The sequence below is a fragment of the Pyrgilauda ruficollis genome, unplaced genomic scaffold, assembly GCF_017590135.1.
Source record: "Pyrgilauda ruficollis isolate IOZ18807 unplaced genomic scaffold, ASM1759013v1 scaffold42, whole genome shotgun sequence".
NCBI lineage: Eukaryota > Metazoa > Chordata > Aves > Passeriformes > Passeridae > Pyrgilauda > Pyrgilauda ruficollis.
Window position 1 is genome coordinate 1334532 of NW_024525712.1, and position 19148 is coordinate 1353679.

Here is a 19148-nt window from a genome sequence, read left to right on the forward strand (position 1 = left end):
GTATTTTCTCGGTTTACTGTGACTTTTCAAACTTTTTTCTTTTTACCCCATTACATATTTTTAGGCTGGATGAGGCAGCAGTGAAGGTGGAGGGGAAGGAGCAGGCAGCACATGCTGTGGGACAAGGATCGTGCTGCAGTCTGGTGGTAACACAGCTCTGCCAGCTCATTTCCCCGGCTGGCCCCGCATGTGGTGCCGTGTGATCTCAGAGCTGTCTAATTCCCTCATGATCATCACGTGTCTTTCTGCTCCCTTTGATCCACCAAAGCAATGAACTTTTCTGTGACTTTGCCTCTCTCAGTATTTGTGAGTACTTCTTCAGGAGCCACACAAAGGGAGCTAAACTGCCTCCAAACAATTGTATATATACCTATATATATATAAATACCCTGCTTGAAGTATCTCCCAAGACAACTTTCTCCAACAGGTAACCAGAATTAATTACCTAGGCAATTGCAACACTGACACTAGAAGGAAAGCTGCTGTCTCCAGCATTCTACACCTCTAGGAATTCTTTGTAGGTTCAGACATCAGACACTGCTGAATGCCTTTTGAGGTGCCCTGGAATATCCTGTGGGGCCTTCAAGCTGCTGTTCTGGGATAACACAGGTCTTCTGCATCTTCCAAGTCACATTAACCAACCCCCCCATGGATGTTTGGGATTCCTTACAATACCCAGAATTGTGGACAAGTGAATTCAGCCTTAAATGTCTATTAACAGGTCATGATGCTCTAATCAAACTGTGAAACCTGATCAAATTCACCTCACAGAAGATATTTAGTGGCTGCTGCACCACACTCCTCAGCTTAATTAACTGCATTTACCAGGGATGAGATTCAGCTGCCAGAGCTTCTAGTGCCACCAGAGATGTCCCTGCACATCCTACCTGCACAATACACTGCAGAAGGGTTTGGATTTTCCATAGGTCTTGTGTCAGCCCCGTTCAGGTGCCCTGGATACCTTATGGCATATCAAATGTCACTAGACAACCTACATATAAGCAAGCATAGCCTTAGCTTTTCAGAAATGGGAGCTTGAACACCTAGCTTAAACTTACAGGCACCTACATTTAGGTGTGCTCATCTCCCAGGAATCTCAGCTCTAACACCATTTAAGACAACCCCCAATAGAGCTCTTCTTAGTCATGATATTGGTATCATCATTGTTGTGATACACCATTCAGGGAACACCATGCACAAGACTAATTTGAAACTGCTTCAGTTTGCTTCAGTTCCAGAGTTATTCATTGTTAAAAATTTAGTTGCGATTTTCATTGTTTCTTCAACAAGCACATGGACTGGATATGCATTATTTCAGTCCTTGCTTTTGGTCCTGTAAATAGGAACAAGAATCACAGAGGGTTTTCCAGAAGTTATGGGATTTTGTTTGTTTGTTTGTTTTTTTGTTTTTTTTTTTTTTTTTTTTTTTTTTTGTTGTTTTTTTTTTTTTTTTCAACAGTGATGCTACAAAGCAGTAAGAATGTGTCTTTCTACGGCTGCTGGCAAGGTTCTGATCAGCAAATCCTGGACTCACTGTTCTCCATGGCTAATGGACACAGCTTGCCACCGTGTCCATTATTAACCTCCTCCACCAAGGCTGCAGGAACAACTGCTGCCTTGCTGAGTTCGCATGAGGACCATGGAGAATGACGCCACGGCCTGACTGATGGACACTCCGGACGGACAGACCGGCTCTTTGTGTGCGGACAGAGGCCGGGCCCTGCGCAGAGGGCACACGGCCGGCCCCGCTCCTGCCCTCTCCCCGCATCCCGACCCCGGCAGCGCTCCGGGCCGCGGGCACCGTGGGCAGCGCCCAGGGACAAGGCAGCAGTGGAGCCGCTTTGCTGTGAGCCGCGGGGCCAGCGGCCCTCGCTGTCCCGCGGGTTTGCTCTGCTTGCCCCGCTCTCCCCGGTGCGAGGCGAGGCGAGGCAGGGCCGCGGCGCCGGGCCGCCCTCCCCGCCGGGCCCCGCACGCCTCCGGCCGAGGCCGAGCCGGCGGAAGCGCCTCGCCTTCCGCTTCCTCTCTGCCCGGGAAGAGGCGGGCGCGGCTGCGGCCATGCAGGTCTCCAGCCTCAACGAGGTGAAGATCTACAGCCTGAGCGCCGGCAGGAGCCTCCCGGAGGTGAGGGCAGCTGGGGGAATGCGCCCGGCCCGGCCCGGCCCGGCCCGGCCCCGCGGCGGGAGCCGGAGCCGCGCGGTACCGGCGCGGGAGCCGAGCCCCGGCCCGGCCGAGCTGCCCCATGTGCGCTTGTGTTGGGATCGTTACCGAGAAACAACGCTGAGTGTTTCTTACATTAGAAATGCAGTTTAAATGGGTGAACCTCCGGCTGTAGCGGTGCTGGTCCACAGATCCGTAAGCAACACGACCTTGTACGTTTTCTTGGTGTGGAATGGTTAACTTATCAGTGGAAGGGAAATTGGAAGATAATCAAGAAAAAAAAAAAAAAAGAATTAGCGTCCTAAATGTCTTACGTTTCAAATGGCTGGATAAACTTTGATTCTCGGGTTCCTGTATGAATAATGATCTCAGGACTGATGTATACCTTTGCTTGCAGTGGCTCTCAGACAGGAAGAAAAGAGCTTTACAGAAGAAAGATGTGGGTGAGTTTTCCCCTCGCACGGTGCTCAGCAATACTCGGCTACTTCACATACATAACGTGCAGCCCAGAGGAGACTCCTCACTGACTGATACACAGAAGTTATCCCTAAGTCATAATATAAAAACTACAGAATTAAACTACAGATAGTTATTTCAACTTCTCTTGTAGCTTGACATGAACACTGCACAACCACTGGTGTTTTAAATTTCAGACATTAAATGTTTGAGCTGTGGATTGTAACAGAAACATGATGGATGTTCCATGTTGTCCCTTATGTTAAAATCAGACCATAAACTCCTCTGTGATGCTGTGCTAATCTTAGAGAGCAGGACCACATCATTTTAGCCTAAGCTTCTTACACTAAATAAAAAAGGCTATTTGGCTTCACAGGAAGTGTTATACAAGAAACTCAACCAAGAAAAAAATGCATAGAGGTAATGGGGTGTGGAATGCCTTATATAAGGCCTTAATTGTGAAAGTGTGCAATGAGTATTTGCTATTATGTTGTATAATAATTTGTTATGCAGTTACCTTGGAGTACTAATTTACTTTCCACCGGGGTAGTCTGCTTCTCAGGGTTAGCAGACTGTGTTAAACTGTTTATAATGCAGTAGTTACAGTATCTGTAAATGATATTCCCTATACTCAATTAACTCAACATGCTTCCTTAGGAAACTGTTACAGTTTTTTGGACTGATAGAATTGTGCTGATTTTTCTTTTGTTTTTTCTTTTTTTTTCTTTACAGATATCCGTAGAAGAATTGAACTTATTCAAGATTTTGAAATGCCCACTATTAGCACAAAGATTAAGGTATCAAGAGATGGACAGTATATTATGGCAGTTGGTGAGTTAACAAACAGTCTCTCTAACAGAGGCCAAAAGTCCTAGGTAATCTTGGGTGCAGAGCGACTTAGTGCTCCAGGTAGAATTGTTAAGAGTTCATTTTAAAGTGTGGAACTGAACATTCTGCTGGAAGCATACTCTTAACATGTGGTAGAACAGCTGTCTTTGAGAGTGGTGCTGTGAAACAGCTCTCTTTAGAATACATACATTCTTAGAATCATAGCATGGTTTGGGTTGGAAGGCACTTTTGAAGATCATCTAATCCAACCCCCCTGCTGCCAGGGTTTATAATACAAATAAAAAATTAATAAAACAAATCTATCTATAATACAGTTATATGCTAAGTTCTGAATTGCTTTTAGTGTATGTATGTTAAAAAACTTCTGTACATTATTGTTTGAGTATTGTTTTATAGGAGGAGGATAATCTGCATTTTGTGAGAGTCAAAATGGGATCCAAACATGAAAACTTTAGTAGGTGTTAATAACCTAAAGAGCCTTGGTCTTTCAGATTGACTGGAAGGTGTTCCTAGATTCTGTACCTGGTAGTTAGGAGAACCTGCATACTAGTAGGGTGCTTACAGAAACCAGGCTGTAAGGTTGTGTTACTAAGAGGTGTGTTTTTCCAGTCACAGAGGCTTTGGGAAGGTCAGAAGACTTATAGTAGAAACACAGGAAAGCCTGTATGTGTAAGACACTATACTTAAAAAAAATGCTTTTGTGTTATCCTTTGTTTAACTTTTTTATTTAATTAAACATCACATTACTCTTTCAGGAACTTACAAGCCCAGGGTCCGCTGTTTTGATACCTATCAGTTATCCCAGAAATTTGAAAGATGCTTAGATTCTGAAGGTTAGTATAAGCCATGGCTGTTAGTACATAATAGTACATGTTAGTACATGTCTGTCGTACATAATTCAGGTTGGACTCAAGCAGAAATTCTGCTCCCTGTGCTGAGGGGACAGAATGTACTTCAGGAAAACGCAAGAATCTAGAGTAAAACCATCTACTCTTCATCTCTGAATTTTCCCCTTTTATTCTGATTTCAAAGTTTTTTCCTTGCCTGGAAAAGACGGTGTGAGGGATGTAAGATTTACCTTGAGCTAGAAAGTGTGGGGCTCAGAGGGTGAATGTGGCTGAAATCTGTGTTCTGTCTGGTGAATGTGATAAAGGTACAGTGGCTGGGTGGTGGCAAGATCTCCCTTCTTACCTGTTCTGTGAAGCAGTAAGGTAGGAGAACGCACTGTGGGTTGCTCTGTTTTCTCTCTGGAGCCCAAGCTCATTAGGTGAGTTACAGGGTAAAGAAAATTTCCTGGGGGAGTGTTGGTTTGTTTGCTGGTTTGGTTTTCTGTTTGTTTTCTGGAAACAAGGTACTTAGGGGTAGATGGTAGCATGGCCAAGGCCCTAATTACACCTTATTTGCTAGTAATTTGGTGGGAGAACAGCTGTGGTGAGGAAAATAAGGAGCCATCTAGACAATGGGAAGGGGGGAGTCAGCTGGCAGTTAGAGCAGGGCAGGAGCTGCCATAGCTCTGAGCTTTTAGGGTGCTTAAATTTCAGGAATTATTGTTTTATTTTGTTCGTTTAGTTTTGTGGGTCTTTTTGTTTTTGGGGTTTTTGTTTTGGTTTTTTTTTTTTTTTTTTTTGTTTTTTTTTTTGGGTTTTTTTTTTTTTGGGGTTTTTTTTTTGGTTTTTTTTTTTTTTTTTTGGTTGTTTTTTTTTTTTTTTTTTGTTTAGGGAAAGGAGGAGTGGGAATGTTGTTATTTCAGTTTTTTTTGTTTGATGACTGATGACTGAAAGCTGGGATGTAGGGGTGACCAAAACAATGAGAAGATGAGCACATTCATTACAGAAGAATTGAACTGGTCTAACTTTGATGTGTGTGAAAGTGATGCGAGAAATTGTAAAAAGAGCATGGGGTTGTTTCTGTGCTCTCTGCCTTAGGACTACAAGGAGTCATGTAGGGTGAAGGAGCACTGTTAGGCAGGGTTTCAGAGAGGCTGGGGAGAGGAAGGTATGGCAAGAGTGAAACACTCTTTAAAAGAGTAGAAGTCATTGTAATCATAAATACTTGCTGCTAATTAAAGTAAATTTTTTTTGAACTGGCATCTTGGTAGACTGCAGAAGTATGTTTAATTTGAAGTCTAGCATAGAGTCACTTCAGGTAACTTTAAATGAGTTATCTCATTTAAATAGAACCAATTTAGCTGAAGCAGCTACTCCCTAATGTTCCCAATTCAGCTCAATTAAAACTAGGCAAAGTTCAATATGGTAGTGTTCAACATGAGTAGTAGCTTTAACATTTGTGATTTTTTTTTGAGCCTTAACTTCTTTTGTGGAAGTGCTGACCCCTTGGAAGGACTGCATGTGCAGGTTTATGCATATATGTCCAAACTCATGTAATTTTTAAATCATCTTTGATGGATTACCAAAGCTCCCTGGACCACACACTCACTGAAAATCATTTGATAGTCGTTCCCACACCCATAAAATACATGGTTGAGCATTGTGTTGAGCAATGTGTCAAGTATACAAGAACAATAAAAAATTACAGGATGCTTCATATGTTTCTAAAGTTTTAGAAAACTACTTATGGTTTTGCAAATCAAGTTACATAATTAGAGATCTGACTAAAGATTAATGCCTGCATTATGCATTGGCACCTGTGGGGAATACTTACATGACTAAAGATTAGCATGGGTGTAAATGTTTTCAGGATTATGCCAATGTTTGCAAATAAGTTTGCTTGCTTAGTTGACTCAAAATTCTCTTGCTCTCTCCTCTAGTGATTACGTTTGAGATTTTATCAGATGATTACTCAAAGGTATGTTTAATAGTTTTCCGTGTATAAATGAAAAAATTGTTTAGTATGTATATTAAAATGCATTTTCCTATATAGTAAAGGCAGTCAATCAGCACAGCTTTTGGAACAAATTTTTTTTTTTTTTAAAACAGCAAACAGGACAAGCACTTTTTGTGCCTTTAAAATTTTGTTTGTTTTACAACTTTTAAAGTCTTTTTTCTGTTGGAGAGAAAAACTTCAAATAGTGATCTATCCTACAAGCAAAATAATGTGAAAAATGGAATTAACTATTCTTTCTGGCCTAACATCTAGTCACAATCCCTTGTGACCAGTGATGCACACGTGCACTGTTTTTGAAAGGTAGGATAGCTGTCAGTCAGTTAACAAGCTGATTTGTCAGTGTTGTTATAGACATGATGATGAGGCAAAAATTGTGGAGAGAAGTAATATCTTTTTTCTTTAGTTTTATTTTTAAATGAAGTGTTTATTTTACACTTTTTTTTTTTTTTTTTTTCTGTGAAAAGACCTTACCATTTCAGGTATAGGTTTGTTTTAATAAATACTGCTCTTTGATCAGAGACATGATCATCTAGCCTTGTAGCTTTTTTGCATTTTTCCTGTGAGATTTCCAAGGAAGTGCATGAATTCAAGTAGCAGAAGGTAATGACTGATACTTCCCACTTGTCTGTCTGGCTCTGGAAAATGTTTCTGGCTCTACATACCAAATAGTCATTTGGGAGACTGAGGAACATGCTGTGTTCCCAAATCTTTCTGACTGGTTATGAACGGAAAGGTGTGTGTGTTTTCAGCTGAAATGGGTGCTATATTTCAGGCTGAAAACCCTACTTTTCCAGCTTCATACAACCTTTATGTTTTCAATTTCATTTTACTAAAACTTAAGAAATCATCAGAAAGAAAAATAAACTTCAAGTGGCTGTGATAATGTTGTGGACATGTTAGAAACAGGGAACGATATTTGAGAAACTACACTTGAAATTTTTAGAATCATAGAAGTATCAATTGGAATGGGACCTTAAAATGTCATTTTAATGCTTGAACAGTCAAAATCTGCAGGCATGGTGGTTCCACAGATTTGCTGAATAAATTGTTACAATTCTGCTCTGCCTTCTCATAAAGAATTTTTAGTTCCTGTCACACCTCCCCAGGAAAATCTTAAGTTTTTACTGTTGCTACTGGAAAGAGGGATATTTTTTTTTTGTGCTGTATTCTGTCCCTTATCAGTCTTGATAGCCCTTTTGGTGCTCTCAGTATCCTTTCATAGCCAGGGAAAATAGTGTCTCTCTAGATCTGTTCCCACCATCCCTGTAAGGTTGATTTGAGGCTTATTTGTATTTTCACAGTGAGGGCACATTTTTTCTTTCCTACGGATTAGTACCCATAAGGCCAGTTACATTTTTGTGCCTTACTAAGTTCTAGGCTTAAAAGTCTTAGACTTGGATTAACTTTTAGTCTTGGGAGAGAGTGTAGTATATTTTTTCCCACAGCCTTTTGCCAGGAGACCTGTATTTCCACATAGTATTTTTGCCACACACCAGTGCCAATGCTTTTGCTACCCTTAGGTTGTAGTTTTCTGGTGGTGACCAAAATTAATTCAGTAAGAAGAAAAGACAAACATGATTTACAGTGAGCTGTATCCACTACTAATGAAAGAGAAATTTCGTTATGTAAATTTCATGTAAAAATTTGTGTTTAAATAGAAAATTATTAGTGGTAAGACAATTATACAGATTTATAAACAAAGGTGACAGATTTAAAGTAACTTGTGTACCTCACCTTCCCTGAGTTTCTCATCCTTATTTGCATTGTTAACAGTGTCATTCAGCAGTAGAAAATTTTAGCTATTTGCTATGTCCTGTTTTTAGAAGATGCATGTACTACACAGGCTAAACTACAGTATCACTTTTCTAATCCAAGCTAAATAAGGATGAGGCTCAGAGACAAAGGTTTGGCTGTGATTATCATGCATGGCATGAGTTTGGGCCAGGCCAGCTGTTCCTCCATTGCTCGGTGCCTGGCCATGGTTTGAGGGGCAACATGAGTGCCACAGGTGATGTGGGTTATCCTGTCTCTGGAGAGGGAAGAATCCCTTCCTGTGGGTATGTGCCATGTTAGCCTTCCATAGGGACTGTAACAGCAGAACCTGGCCTGTTTTATTTCCTGGGGTAGATTGAGCTCTCTAGTAATGCCTCCCTGTAGGTTTTTCCAGGACTGAGATGTTTGTCTAAGTTTCAGAAAGAAACAATGCCCTTATTCAGTTGGCAAAGAACACAACTGCAGAAAGATCATTGGTGTCATTTACTGGAATGCTGCTGTGCATCAGGATGTGTAGCTTGTGTGCCTATCCATGTGACTGTACCGGTATCTGCACAGCTTTGTACCTGGAAGAAATCACTGACTGCAATGTCTTGAAGGAAGTAGAAATGTTAATTTTGGTGCGGCAGAGCATGAGATAACTGTACTGCTTCTGGCTGCTGAGTCACTTTCAAGGGTGTCTCATTTACTCTTGTGAATATTCCTATAATGTATATTAACAAAACTCTGCTGTGGCTAGTGAGAATGATGAAGCACTAGTTGATTCTATCATTTTGGTAGAAATTGTTTGAATAAGTTGTGATAAGCCTGTATGAATTTGAAAAAAAAAATCACTGAAGCTTGTGCTCTAAGACAAGTTGGGGAGAAACTTGTCTGTTTCTGTATGTTTCAGTGCTTTCTATTTTATTTTCAGATTGTCTTCTTGCAGTGTGGCAGATTTGTGGAGTTTCATTCACAACATGGCCATTACTATAAGACAAGAATACCAAAATTTGGTAGAGATTTCTCTTACCACTACCCATCGTGTGACCTGTATTTCGTAGGAGCAAGGTATTAAGTGGAATATTTAGTTTCAGTTTTGTTAGCAGTGTTTTCCAATAATAAAATGGACATTAAAATATAGAAAAGCTAAAAAGTGGAAGAAGTGGAAATTCTTTCCAAATTAATAAGGGTAACAGTGAAGAGTGGAAAATGTGGGAAGATTAAAATGAATTCAGTTTCCCATGCTATTTTTAAGCTTTTTTTTTTTTTTTAATTCTTAAACCGTGTGTATCATGTATTTACAAATTTGTATTTTAACTGCAGGTCAGTGTATTGTTTTAAAAAGTGTTTACTATATAAGTAAAGAAAATTAAATAACTTTTCCTGTCCTGGTTGATGTTTTATTGATGTGAAGTGTGAGTTAAATCACGTAATTGAGTTTCTGAAAAGACACATTAAAAATAAAATTAGATCCTTAGGGTTTCAGACAAAGAAAGTAGAAATTCAAGATGTAACTTAAATCACAGGAAATTAAAAGGTCTTGAGGAATGAGTTAATGTATCTTTTGCCTGGAAAAATAGTAATTGGGAGGATATTGAGGTATAATAAATAAATGGTGAATATGCATATTTTTCTCTGTATTTTGAGCACTGAAGTATATATTTGTCTTGTTGTAAATTGTGAATTCTGAAAATTGTATATTAGGCAAAATTAGACTCTGAATAAGAACCTTTACAATGCCTCCAAATTTACAGCAGTGTTTTTCAGTATTTGTTAGACACAAGAGTAATTTTGGGTTTTTCTTTTGTAGTTCTGAAGTGTACAGGTTAAATCTGGAGCAAGGAAGATTTCTGAACTCCCTGCAAACCGAAGCTTCGTAAGTTCTGTGTAATGCTTGACGTCTGTCTTCTTTCCACCAGGTGGAAGCAGACTTCTAGCATGCTCACCACCAGTACTGAAAGCTGCCCAAATGCTTTGCACAGTTGAAAATGAATATATGCCGAGCCTGAGTCTCATTTCATTTTATGTTCTGTAATTTTTTTTGCTCTAGTTTTTATGTTTAATTGAATTTTCTTTTGTGGATGTTTTAAAATTGCTTAATATGGACTAAATAGGTATTATATAACTTGATCTTAAGAGCATTTCATTAAACTTTGCCATTATTACTCAATTTAGCCATCATATAGAGATCTACCCACAGGGTATGTACTTTCCCAGACATGTCTTTGTCCTTCTGCTCTTGAAGTAACCCAAAGAGAATTTTTATATCTCCAGCATGTGTCTGATTCTTTTGAAAACCCTACCAGAGTAGGAACTGAGCTTTTTTCATGTGGGGAGAGGCAGATGAGAAGAACAGACTTCACTAGATAGAGTGGCTTGTTGGTGGGCAACAGCTGGTGTTTGGTGGGCAGAATGGCTTAATGGCTGAAGAAGTATTTGGGAAGGCACAAAACTGAGCAACAGGAGGAGAAAAAAGGGGAAATCCTGGAATGGGAGAGGTAAGGGTGTAAAGTAAAATCTGGATTAGAGAGATGAGACTTAAGTTGTGGGAAGGTTTTGAGGTGAGGGAGTTAGATGAGTTACAGAATTAGAGGTAGAGAGCTTTGAATGGAAGAAGTTGGAAAGTGCTGGGATAAGTGGTGTAGAAAGAAATATTTGTACTTTGGAAAAATTGTTGTCAAAATACAGAGCTCTTGAGTGCCCTGCTGAGAAACAGAATACTTGGGTGACAGAAAGGAGGTCACTGGTCAGAGAGAACATGTTGAAGATGTAAGCTTTAGAACATAAATAATCATAAAGATCTTTTGACATAATTAGAATCAGAGATTCATTTAGTTTGGAAAAGACCTCTAAGGTCATCAAGCCCAACCATTAACCCAACACTGCCAAGTCCACCACTAGACCATGTCCCCAAATTCCTCATCTACATGTCTTTTAATTGTCTCCAGGGATGGTGATTGAGCCACTTCCCTGGGCAGTCTGTTCCAGTGCTTGGCAACCCCTTCAGGGAAGACATTTTTCCTAGTATCCAATCTGAGCCTGGCACACCTTGAGGTGATTTCCTCAAGTCCTGTGGAGTTGATTAAGAATAGAGTAGTGGAGTAGAGTGATGTGGTAGGGCTTGGTGGGAGCTGGTGGATATGGGCAGAGGAGTGGAGAGAGCCTCAGAGCCCCGGCTCCTGTTCAGGCACAGTCATATGAATTCAGATGAGTTTTCTCAGGGGGGTCTTGAAAATTCCAAAGATGGAAATTTCCCAGCCTCTGTGATTAACACATTCCAGTGCTTAATTATCCTTACAGCATAAAGATATTATCCTTACATCCAGTTGGAACCTTACCTGTTTGAAGTAATCAGCACTGTCTCTGCCTCCAGATTTTTAGTAAGCTCCCCTTAAGTATGGGAAGCTGTTGCCCTCCCTCCCTCCCTCCAAATTTTGCTTTTCCAGGCTGAATAGTAGTGTACATGATTACAGAAATCTTATTAGTTGTTCATGTGTTAAATTGTTCTGAGGTCATTAAACTTGCTCCTTTTTCTGTTGTAGAGAGAGTAATGTCTGTGACATAAATCCTGTGCACTTCTTGTTTGCTATGGGGACAGCTGAGGTAAATGTTTGCATTCCTTTTGTGAAAAGGGCAGTAGTGTTTGTTTCATTTTTATGTTAATTTGCAGGAGGATAGGAAGAAATCATGAACATAATTAATTTAATTGGTCTCATTTGCTATGGTAGATATAGATAATGTTAAAAATGACTTTTCAGAGCATAGTGCAGATAAAATATCAGAGTTACTTGGTTGCTGAGCACTTGAGATTTTGCAGACTGGAGTGAAAATAATGTTCTCTCATTTTGCAGTGTAGCCATCTGTAGAAATTAGCTGGCATGTGTACCCTATTAATCTTAAGAAAATTAGCATTAGTGATTTTCATTTAGATTGCATTGAAAAAACTACAAATGAAATGTGTGCACCCTGTGTGTCATTATTAGAACAACTCATGTCAACCTAGGAAATTCTGTTAATTATTCCTTAGATTAGATAATTCATAATTTTATTTAAATGTTTCCAGACTCGGCTGCATAAGCTTGAACCATGTTTTCTAAACTGTTTAGAAGCATGTTTTTCTACCTGTTTAGGGTAAAGTGGAATGCTGGGATCCTAGAACTAGAAATCGAGTCGGGCTGTTGGACTGTGCATTAAGCAGTGTGACAGCAGACACAGAGTGAGTAAAGGCTGACTTTTCAAATTGTGTTGTTCTGGATTTTTCAGAAGTTTTGGTTGTTTTAGAAATAAATCCCACTTTGCTTTAAAATGACCTGCTTGTTCTTTTGTCATTGCTAGTGTGAATAAAGGATTTTCTTATTCACAAAGGAGTTCTCTTAGACACTGATCTAAGTAGTGTTGGCTATTTTTGTATACAAATACATGTTGTGAATGTAAACAGTGCAGCTTTTTGAAGTAGTATTTCTGAGTGATACCTGTGATTTATTTTACTGTTAGCTAAGAATTAGCTTAGCTATTGTTTAACATTAAAAAAATTATTTGCAGGCTTTATTGAAAGAATGCCTAACTATGAGCATTGTGCTTTGCAGGATAGAAGGTTTGCCATCCATTTCAGCACTGAAATTTGATGGGGCCTTGAATATGGCTGTTGGAACATCTACTGGGCAGGTAGATTTGACTTCATGTACCACACTTCTTAGGAGATCCTGCTCTTGCAATTTCCAATCCAAGTCTATCAATACATTGAGTGCAGTATATATATATTACTGCAAGTATTTATTAGACCATAAATTACATGTATAGAGTAGTAATAGTCAAACTGCAATTTAATTTTATCAAAGTCTTGTACTCTTCAGAATTTTGTAGGTACCCCTTTAAATAATCATAACCAACATACTATACTGCAAAATTTGTGGTTTTCTTATGACTTGACTCAAGTGTGTGGGGAAGTTGCTGCTTTTTGGGACTATGAGTACCATCTCAGGGCAGCATATGTGCTCTCCCTTGTCTTGATGGTGGCTAGAAAACCAGAAATTGTCTTTCAACTGTTATTTTTTGTGTCATATCTTGATATGAAGAATAATTTCAATTCATTTATTGTTACCATCATATTTGTAAAGGGAAGTGTGGGGATTGTTTCCTGCCTTCATCAGTATTTTCATGGGTTTAGAAAACTGTAGCTTCTTCAGGAACAGATATGTGTGTGAGAATTGTATTTGCTATGTTAGTGTACAGGTCAGACAAATTTTATTGCAGATGGTGTTTCTGATTAAATAAACTGTTAATATTATTTTTCCCAAAGATTATTGTTCTTCACACTTTACATATGAAAGATTTAACTTTCTCAAGTTCTATAGGAAATTCTGGAGATAAAATACAAGTTTCTGGAAGACAGGGCCTTTACTCTCTACTTTCCTTGACATAAAAAATTACATTTTGTGGTGTTTCACTGAGGGAAAGTTATATACACTGAATCTGGAAGGGAGTCTGAAAATTTAAATCATGTAACAACAACACGAGAATCTGAAAGTGAAATATTACTAATTATGAAATACTAAGAGTGCTGAAACAAAAAAAAATGTTTGTTTTTTCAATAGAAATTTAAAAGTCTTTAGAAAGATGATTAGGTCTTAATTTCGTTAATTTTTCTAGATGGAATCATGCTGATGTTAAAATACCTGGTTAGAATAAACTGGGCACACTTAAGTTGTTTTCAGAATTCAGAATTATTTATTTTATGTAAATCCTGCCTATGTAAGTGAAATCTCAAGTTTAGTTAAATGTTTAGTGAAGATCTGATGGGCATGACTTCCTCGTGATCTTACAATGTTATAAATTTAATTTGTCTCTTATTCTTCTAGGTCCTATTATATGATCTCCGGTCTAGTAATCCATTAATAGTCAAAGATCACTACTATGGCCTGCCTATTAAATCAATTCAGTTTCAGCATCAGTTGGATTTAATTATCTCTGCGGATTCGCGAATCATAAAAATGTGGAACAAAGATACAGTAAGTAGTTTTATGTTGCTGCATTCAGATTTTTAAATTTTTACTTTATTTGGGTTGGGAGTTTTTGGGGGTTTTATTTTGGTTTGTCGTTTTTGAGTGTTTTTTGAGCAGCTTGATTAATTAAGCTGAAATTCAGTGTAAGAAGTTCAGTTTTTAATGTCTGTTAATTTACATAGCATTTTGTCCTGTCTGAATAAATCAGCATCTGGGAAGTTATTCAATAGCCTGTCAGGTATAAAGATGTAGTCTTAGGGGGTTTTTAGCTGTTTGTACTTGTCTGGCCAAGAGGCTTCTTTCAGGAGTAGGATTTAAACATAAAAAGTAGTGTCTTAGCCATTGCCTTGGTTTGTATATTTCTCACAATGTTCTTGAATACATCCAGTTAGGTTTTTTCACTGGAGAAAACTTGTTCATTCCAATTCCTTGCTCAAAGTAGGGTTAATTTCAAAGGTAGATCAGTTAGTTAAAGACCTATTAAAATCAGGTACTGCTTATTTTCACAGGATCTTGTTTGGATATTGAAGCAGATACTATGCATGGAGCCAAATAACAGTGTGTCTTAATAACACTGTATTAGGGGATTATGTTGCAATGGGCAATGTCTTTATCCTTGCCCTTTGCACATCCAAGTGAAATTGTAATCTCTAATTTTCACTCTTTCACTTTTTTCATTGTGTCATGCTGTCCCCCTTCTTATCTTTGTGTCAGTGAACCTTACTACGAATCTATGGGGCAGCATATTTTATTACCCCATAGATTCATAGTAACGCTATTGTAACTTGTTTTGCTTTGAGGGGATGTCTGTAGTCATTGTGTTCCTTCTAAAAAACATGCTTTTCTAACTTTATAGTGAAACATAAAGAGAGTTGTAGTAGAGGCTTTTTTCCCTAATTATTTCAGGCAGTCACTTCAGTATTGTTGTGCTGCTTCATGAACTTTCAACAGCCTCTTTTATTTTTTCTGTGATCGCAAGTAGTTTTTTGTAAGCTCCTCTACAATTAATTGTTACTGTTTGAAAGGGCAAATAAATTATTGGTTATTATTTAAAACATCTGCAGTGGCCTCTCTCCGTTTTTCCTAGGTATGTATATTTCCCTCCTTGAGAATGAAGCTCTGTAAGGTTTGTCAGGTGGCCTCTGGTGGGAAAAGGGAGGGTTTCTCACCGCTGGAAGGCAAAGATAGCTTTGGACTCTTTCCTAGAGTGTGTTCCAGCTGGCTCCATCTGTCCCAGATGCTGGTTCCTGACTATCTCTGGCCAGGAACCAAGTGCAGAGGCAGACTGCGGGTGGAGAGCATATGGCTTTGATACCAGAATAGCCCCATGCTGAGACGTGCCTTGGGGTGGGGAGCACCAGGCTTTTGTCTGCTGAGGCCAGGGTGGAGGAGGACTCCTCTTAATCATCAGGGAGAGACCAGTGGTGGGTGGAGTAACAGCATGTAACTGGGAGGGAAAGGAAGGGCCCAGAAAGGTAGGTGGGATTGCTGCAGGGAAAGAAAAAAAAAAGAGGAACAGGATCAAAATTTACCTTGTTCCTGTCCCTCATTTAGAATTGTGTAGGCATGTAGTCTCATGCTTCAGATTATGTGGTCCAGTTGTTAGAGACTCTTCCTTTACTGGCTGTTTTGTGTGTTGGCTTATAAGAGCACCTGTATTTTGTCTGGGTTTTTCAGACTGTGTTCCAGTTATTATTTTGAGAACATTGTTTCCTGCTTTTACCTTTTTCTTAAGTAACCTTTATAACTTCAATCGTGATCTAAGCTAGATACCACTGTATGCTCTTGCTACTTTTATTTTATATCAAGACCTAAGTCAAATACTGAGTTTATAAATCATAAAGTGCTGAGCTATATTTCATTTCCTGTGGACATTAGTACAAGTGGAAGAACCAAGCCCCAGATTCAAATTCCACTCCTCATCCATTTTTTCAGCTAATCATACTTAGCAAAATAAAATTATTTAAAAGTGCTTCATTCAGAGTTGAATAAAGTGAAGGTTACACTGACAGTGTACCCAGAACTTGTGGACCTCAACCCCACTTTTGTGTAAAACAAAGTAAATCTGACATATATTTTCAATACAGAAGTGTAAGCTGAGAAATTAGAGGTGCCGCTGTACATTGCTGTGTCTTCAATTACCAGTAGGCTGCACTTCCTTGTAAGAGATTGAATCAGAGATAAAAGACAATACTGTCTTCTTTGTGTTATGTTCAGATATTAATAACATTTTATTGTTCTGCAAAATCTGTTCCATCTTTATTCCATCATGTTTCTTAACTTCTATATTAGCTGTTATTAATGTTTAGATTTACTGAATTTAATGATATTGTTTGGAGTTATTTATGATTTATTTTCTTCCTACAATTTCAGGGAAAGATATTTACTTCAATGGAGCCAGAACATGATATAAATGATGTCTGCCTTTATCCAAATTCAGGTATGTTAAGTATATTAATGTCTTGCTAAATTCAAAAGGAAAAGCTTGTTAACCCAAGGTGTGGTCTTTGTTTAGGTGATACAATTTAGGTCTAGTTTCCTCCTTATGGCAGAGTTTGGAATCAAGGGTTATTTGTCAGTTGTTGTCCTTGTTTCCTCTGCATCTGTATTATATAGGAGCCTCTTTGCAGTTAAAAGCTGCTGTGCTGTTAATTGAGTGGTTGGCCTCTTTTACTCCTTCAAATATCTGAAGTGACTAATTTCATAAGAATAGAAATTTTGGCCTAATGTCTTGACTAAGTCCCAGATGAGTTAGAGCTTGCTTTCTAGACGTAGGAAAAATCTCTTTACAGCAAATTTACACTTTTTTTTCTGAGTGTTTAAAGAATTTGATCTTTCCTTGATTTAAATACAGCACTTAAATTGTGCCATCCCTTAGGTTTAATACTTTGGTTTTAAGTGTAAATTCCTAAGTGCACAAATTTGTGTGGTTTTTGTGATTGTTTTCAGATTTGTTGCATCTCACAATGTTACGTTTAGAGATCAAAACTGAGGATCACTTTTAACCAAGGTTTCCAGGACTTAATTTATGAGTAAAAATATTTTACAAAGTGGTGGTTGTATGTGCGTGTATGCTTTGGTTGTACTTCAGATTGCAACTGGACTTAATTTTCTTGCTTAATATGAGTTGCTTTAGTTCCTAAGTATGGTGTGACACCTACTGCCTCTTTAGAAAACGGTACTGAAAAAGATGAAATAAGTTAGGGCCACTATGATGGCACAGAGCAAAAGTCTGGAAATAGACAATGCCTGAGTTGCAAACTCCTATTATCCTAATTTTAGAGAGAGGTAGCAGTAAAGACAGAGCAACTTGGACTTTGATTCATACTAGCAGCTCAAATTTAAGTTTGTAGATAAGTGAGTGTGAGATTTCTGGCAAGTTAAAACTTATCTGTCTTTTCTGCCAACTTCAGTTAAGAATGGGTTGGAGATTTTTTTTTGTGGGTTTTTTTTTTTTTTTTTTGGGTAAGATGAGCAATTAAATACTCTTCCCTGATAAGATGGTGGGCATTTTTGACCTTATGAGCAGAGTGCATGCCATGTGCCCTGGTTGAATGTAGGAGCTCATGTGGGTGTATTTGAGAATTGCTGCATAGTGACAGGGTGGACTGTGCACCTTGGCGATGGATAAACCCTCATCCATGGGTGGCTACAGAGGGAGATCATTGGAGTGAATTATTTTCAGCATTTCACCCAGTTGTCACCTGTGAGCTTATTGGTTGCATCTAAAAGAATCCAGCAGCAAATTAACGTCCACTCAGCATCAATGAAGAGCTCACTGCAGGGAGTGGAACAGAAAAAAAAATTATTTGTCAGTGTAGAATCATAGTACAATTTAGGTTGGTAGGTATGCCTGGGAGTTGTATATTTCCTACTCAGAGCAGGGCCATCTTGAAGTTAGATCCAGCTTTGAAGTCTGATCAGATTGGTCAGGTTAAGTTTGAATATGTCAAGGATAACAAGGATCCAGCTGTGGATGCTCTGTAGCCTTTGTGGTATGTGGACATGACTCGTGTGCTTTTGCAGAAATGATTTTCATGAGACTCTGCAGGATGGGTCTTGTAGCACAAAGAATTGAATGCACACATCTCCCTTATGTTGCTATTGGGCATTGCTTTTCACATGTCTGTGACTGAGATCTAGATTGTGCAGTCCAGTTCTGTGTCCCGCATCTCCTACTTAAATCAGTGCTGCTTTTCCTGTTGTCTGTAGGGGGACAGGTTGATGCTTTTGGTAAGAACTGTTGTGGGAAGAAAACTGGGTTGTATTTTATAGTCACACGGAGACAGTGGGGCAAAAACTAGTGCATGTTGCAGTGGGAATTGAGAGATTGAGGGTAAGAGGGGGTGCATCACATGATCGTCATAAATAACTGTTGGACCAGCATTTAAGATGCCTTGGAACCACCTCATTCTTGTTCAGAGTTTAGGGAGTAATCACAACTGAAGATCTGAAAAAAGGAAATGCTTTCAGTAATATGGTCTTGCAGTTGTGGAAAGGTGGAAATATAACATGATTTCAGTATCAGTATGGGTTTGGCTCAGTGCTGTTAGTGGTGACCCCGAGTTCTCAGAGCCCCTCTAGATGCATGGCACAGGAAAGCCAGGAGATCTTTGCCTAACTTGTGTTGTAACACTTCATGTGTCACTGCTACTCAGAAAGGCAAAACCCCATTTTCACCCTTATTGGAGAGATAAGGATTTCATGGATGGACTATTCAGGGGATGAGGAATTGGCTGGGTAGTCTCATCCAGAAGGTGTAGTGGTCAACTGTTCAATGTCCAAATGGAAATCAGTGACAGGTGGTGTCCCTTAGGGCTCTGTATTGGGACAAGCTTTATTTAATATATTCATCAATGACACACACAGTGGGATTGAACTGTCTCAGCAAACTGGCAGATGACACCAAGCTGAAGGATGTGATGCCATCCAGGCATACTTGGACAAGCTTGAGCCCATGGGAATCTCATCCAAAACAAACTGTTCTATGGTTCTATAATTCTATCAGCTATTGTAAACTCAAGATCAGTATACTGTGAACTGGTTTTTTTGGTGGTTTGTCATAGTTAGGCATTTTTAATTAAG

At 38.9% G+C, this 19148-nt stretch overlaps 1 protein-coding gene across 3 annotated transcripts in view; it reads left to right on the forward strand.

Annotated features, from left to right (window-relative positions):
- The first annotated feature begins 1790 nt into the window (after positions 1-1790).
- The window catches only part of NOL10 (nucleolar protein 10), a 60843-nt gene continuing 43485 nt past the window's right edge, over positions 1791-19148 (forward strand). For all 3 annotated transcript variants that reach the window (XR_005955998.1, XR_005955997.1, XM_041477903.1), the window contains exons 1-12: positions 1791-2121; positions 2555-2600; positions 3346-3444; positions 4218-4295; positions 6230-6267; positions 8993-9129; positions 9872-9937; positions 11604-11664; positions 12192-12277; positions 12648-12726; positions 13920-14069; positions 16437-16503. Coding sequence is in view for 1 of the 3 variants with exons in the window: in XM_041477903.1 (XP_041333837.1) it covers positions 2056-2121; positions 2555-2600; positions 3346-3444; positions 4218-4295; positions 6230-6267; positions 8993-9129; positions 9872-9937; positions 11604-11664; positions 12192-12277; positions 12648-12726; positions 13920-14069; positions 16437-16503 (973 nt within the window). In the remaining 2 variants the exon portion in view is untranslated. The remainder of the gene's footprint in view (positions 2122-2554; positions 2601-3345; positions 3445-4217; positions 4296-6229; positions 6268-8992; positions 9130-9871; positions 9938-11603; positions 11665-12191; positions 12278-12647; positions 12727-13919; positions 14070-16436; positions 16504-19148) is intronic.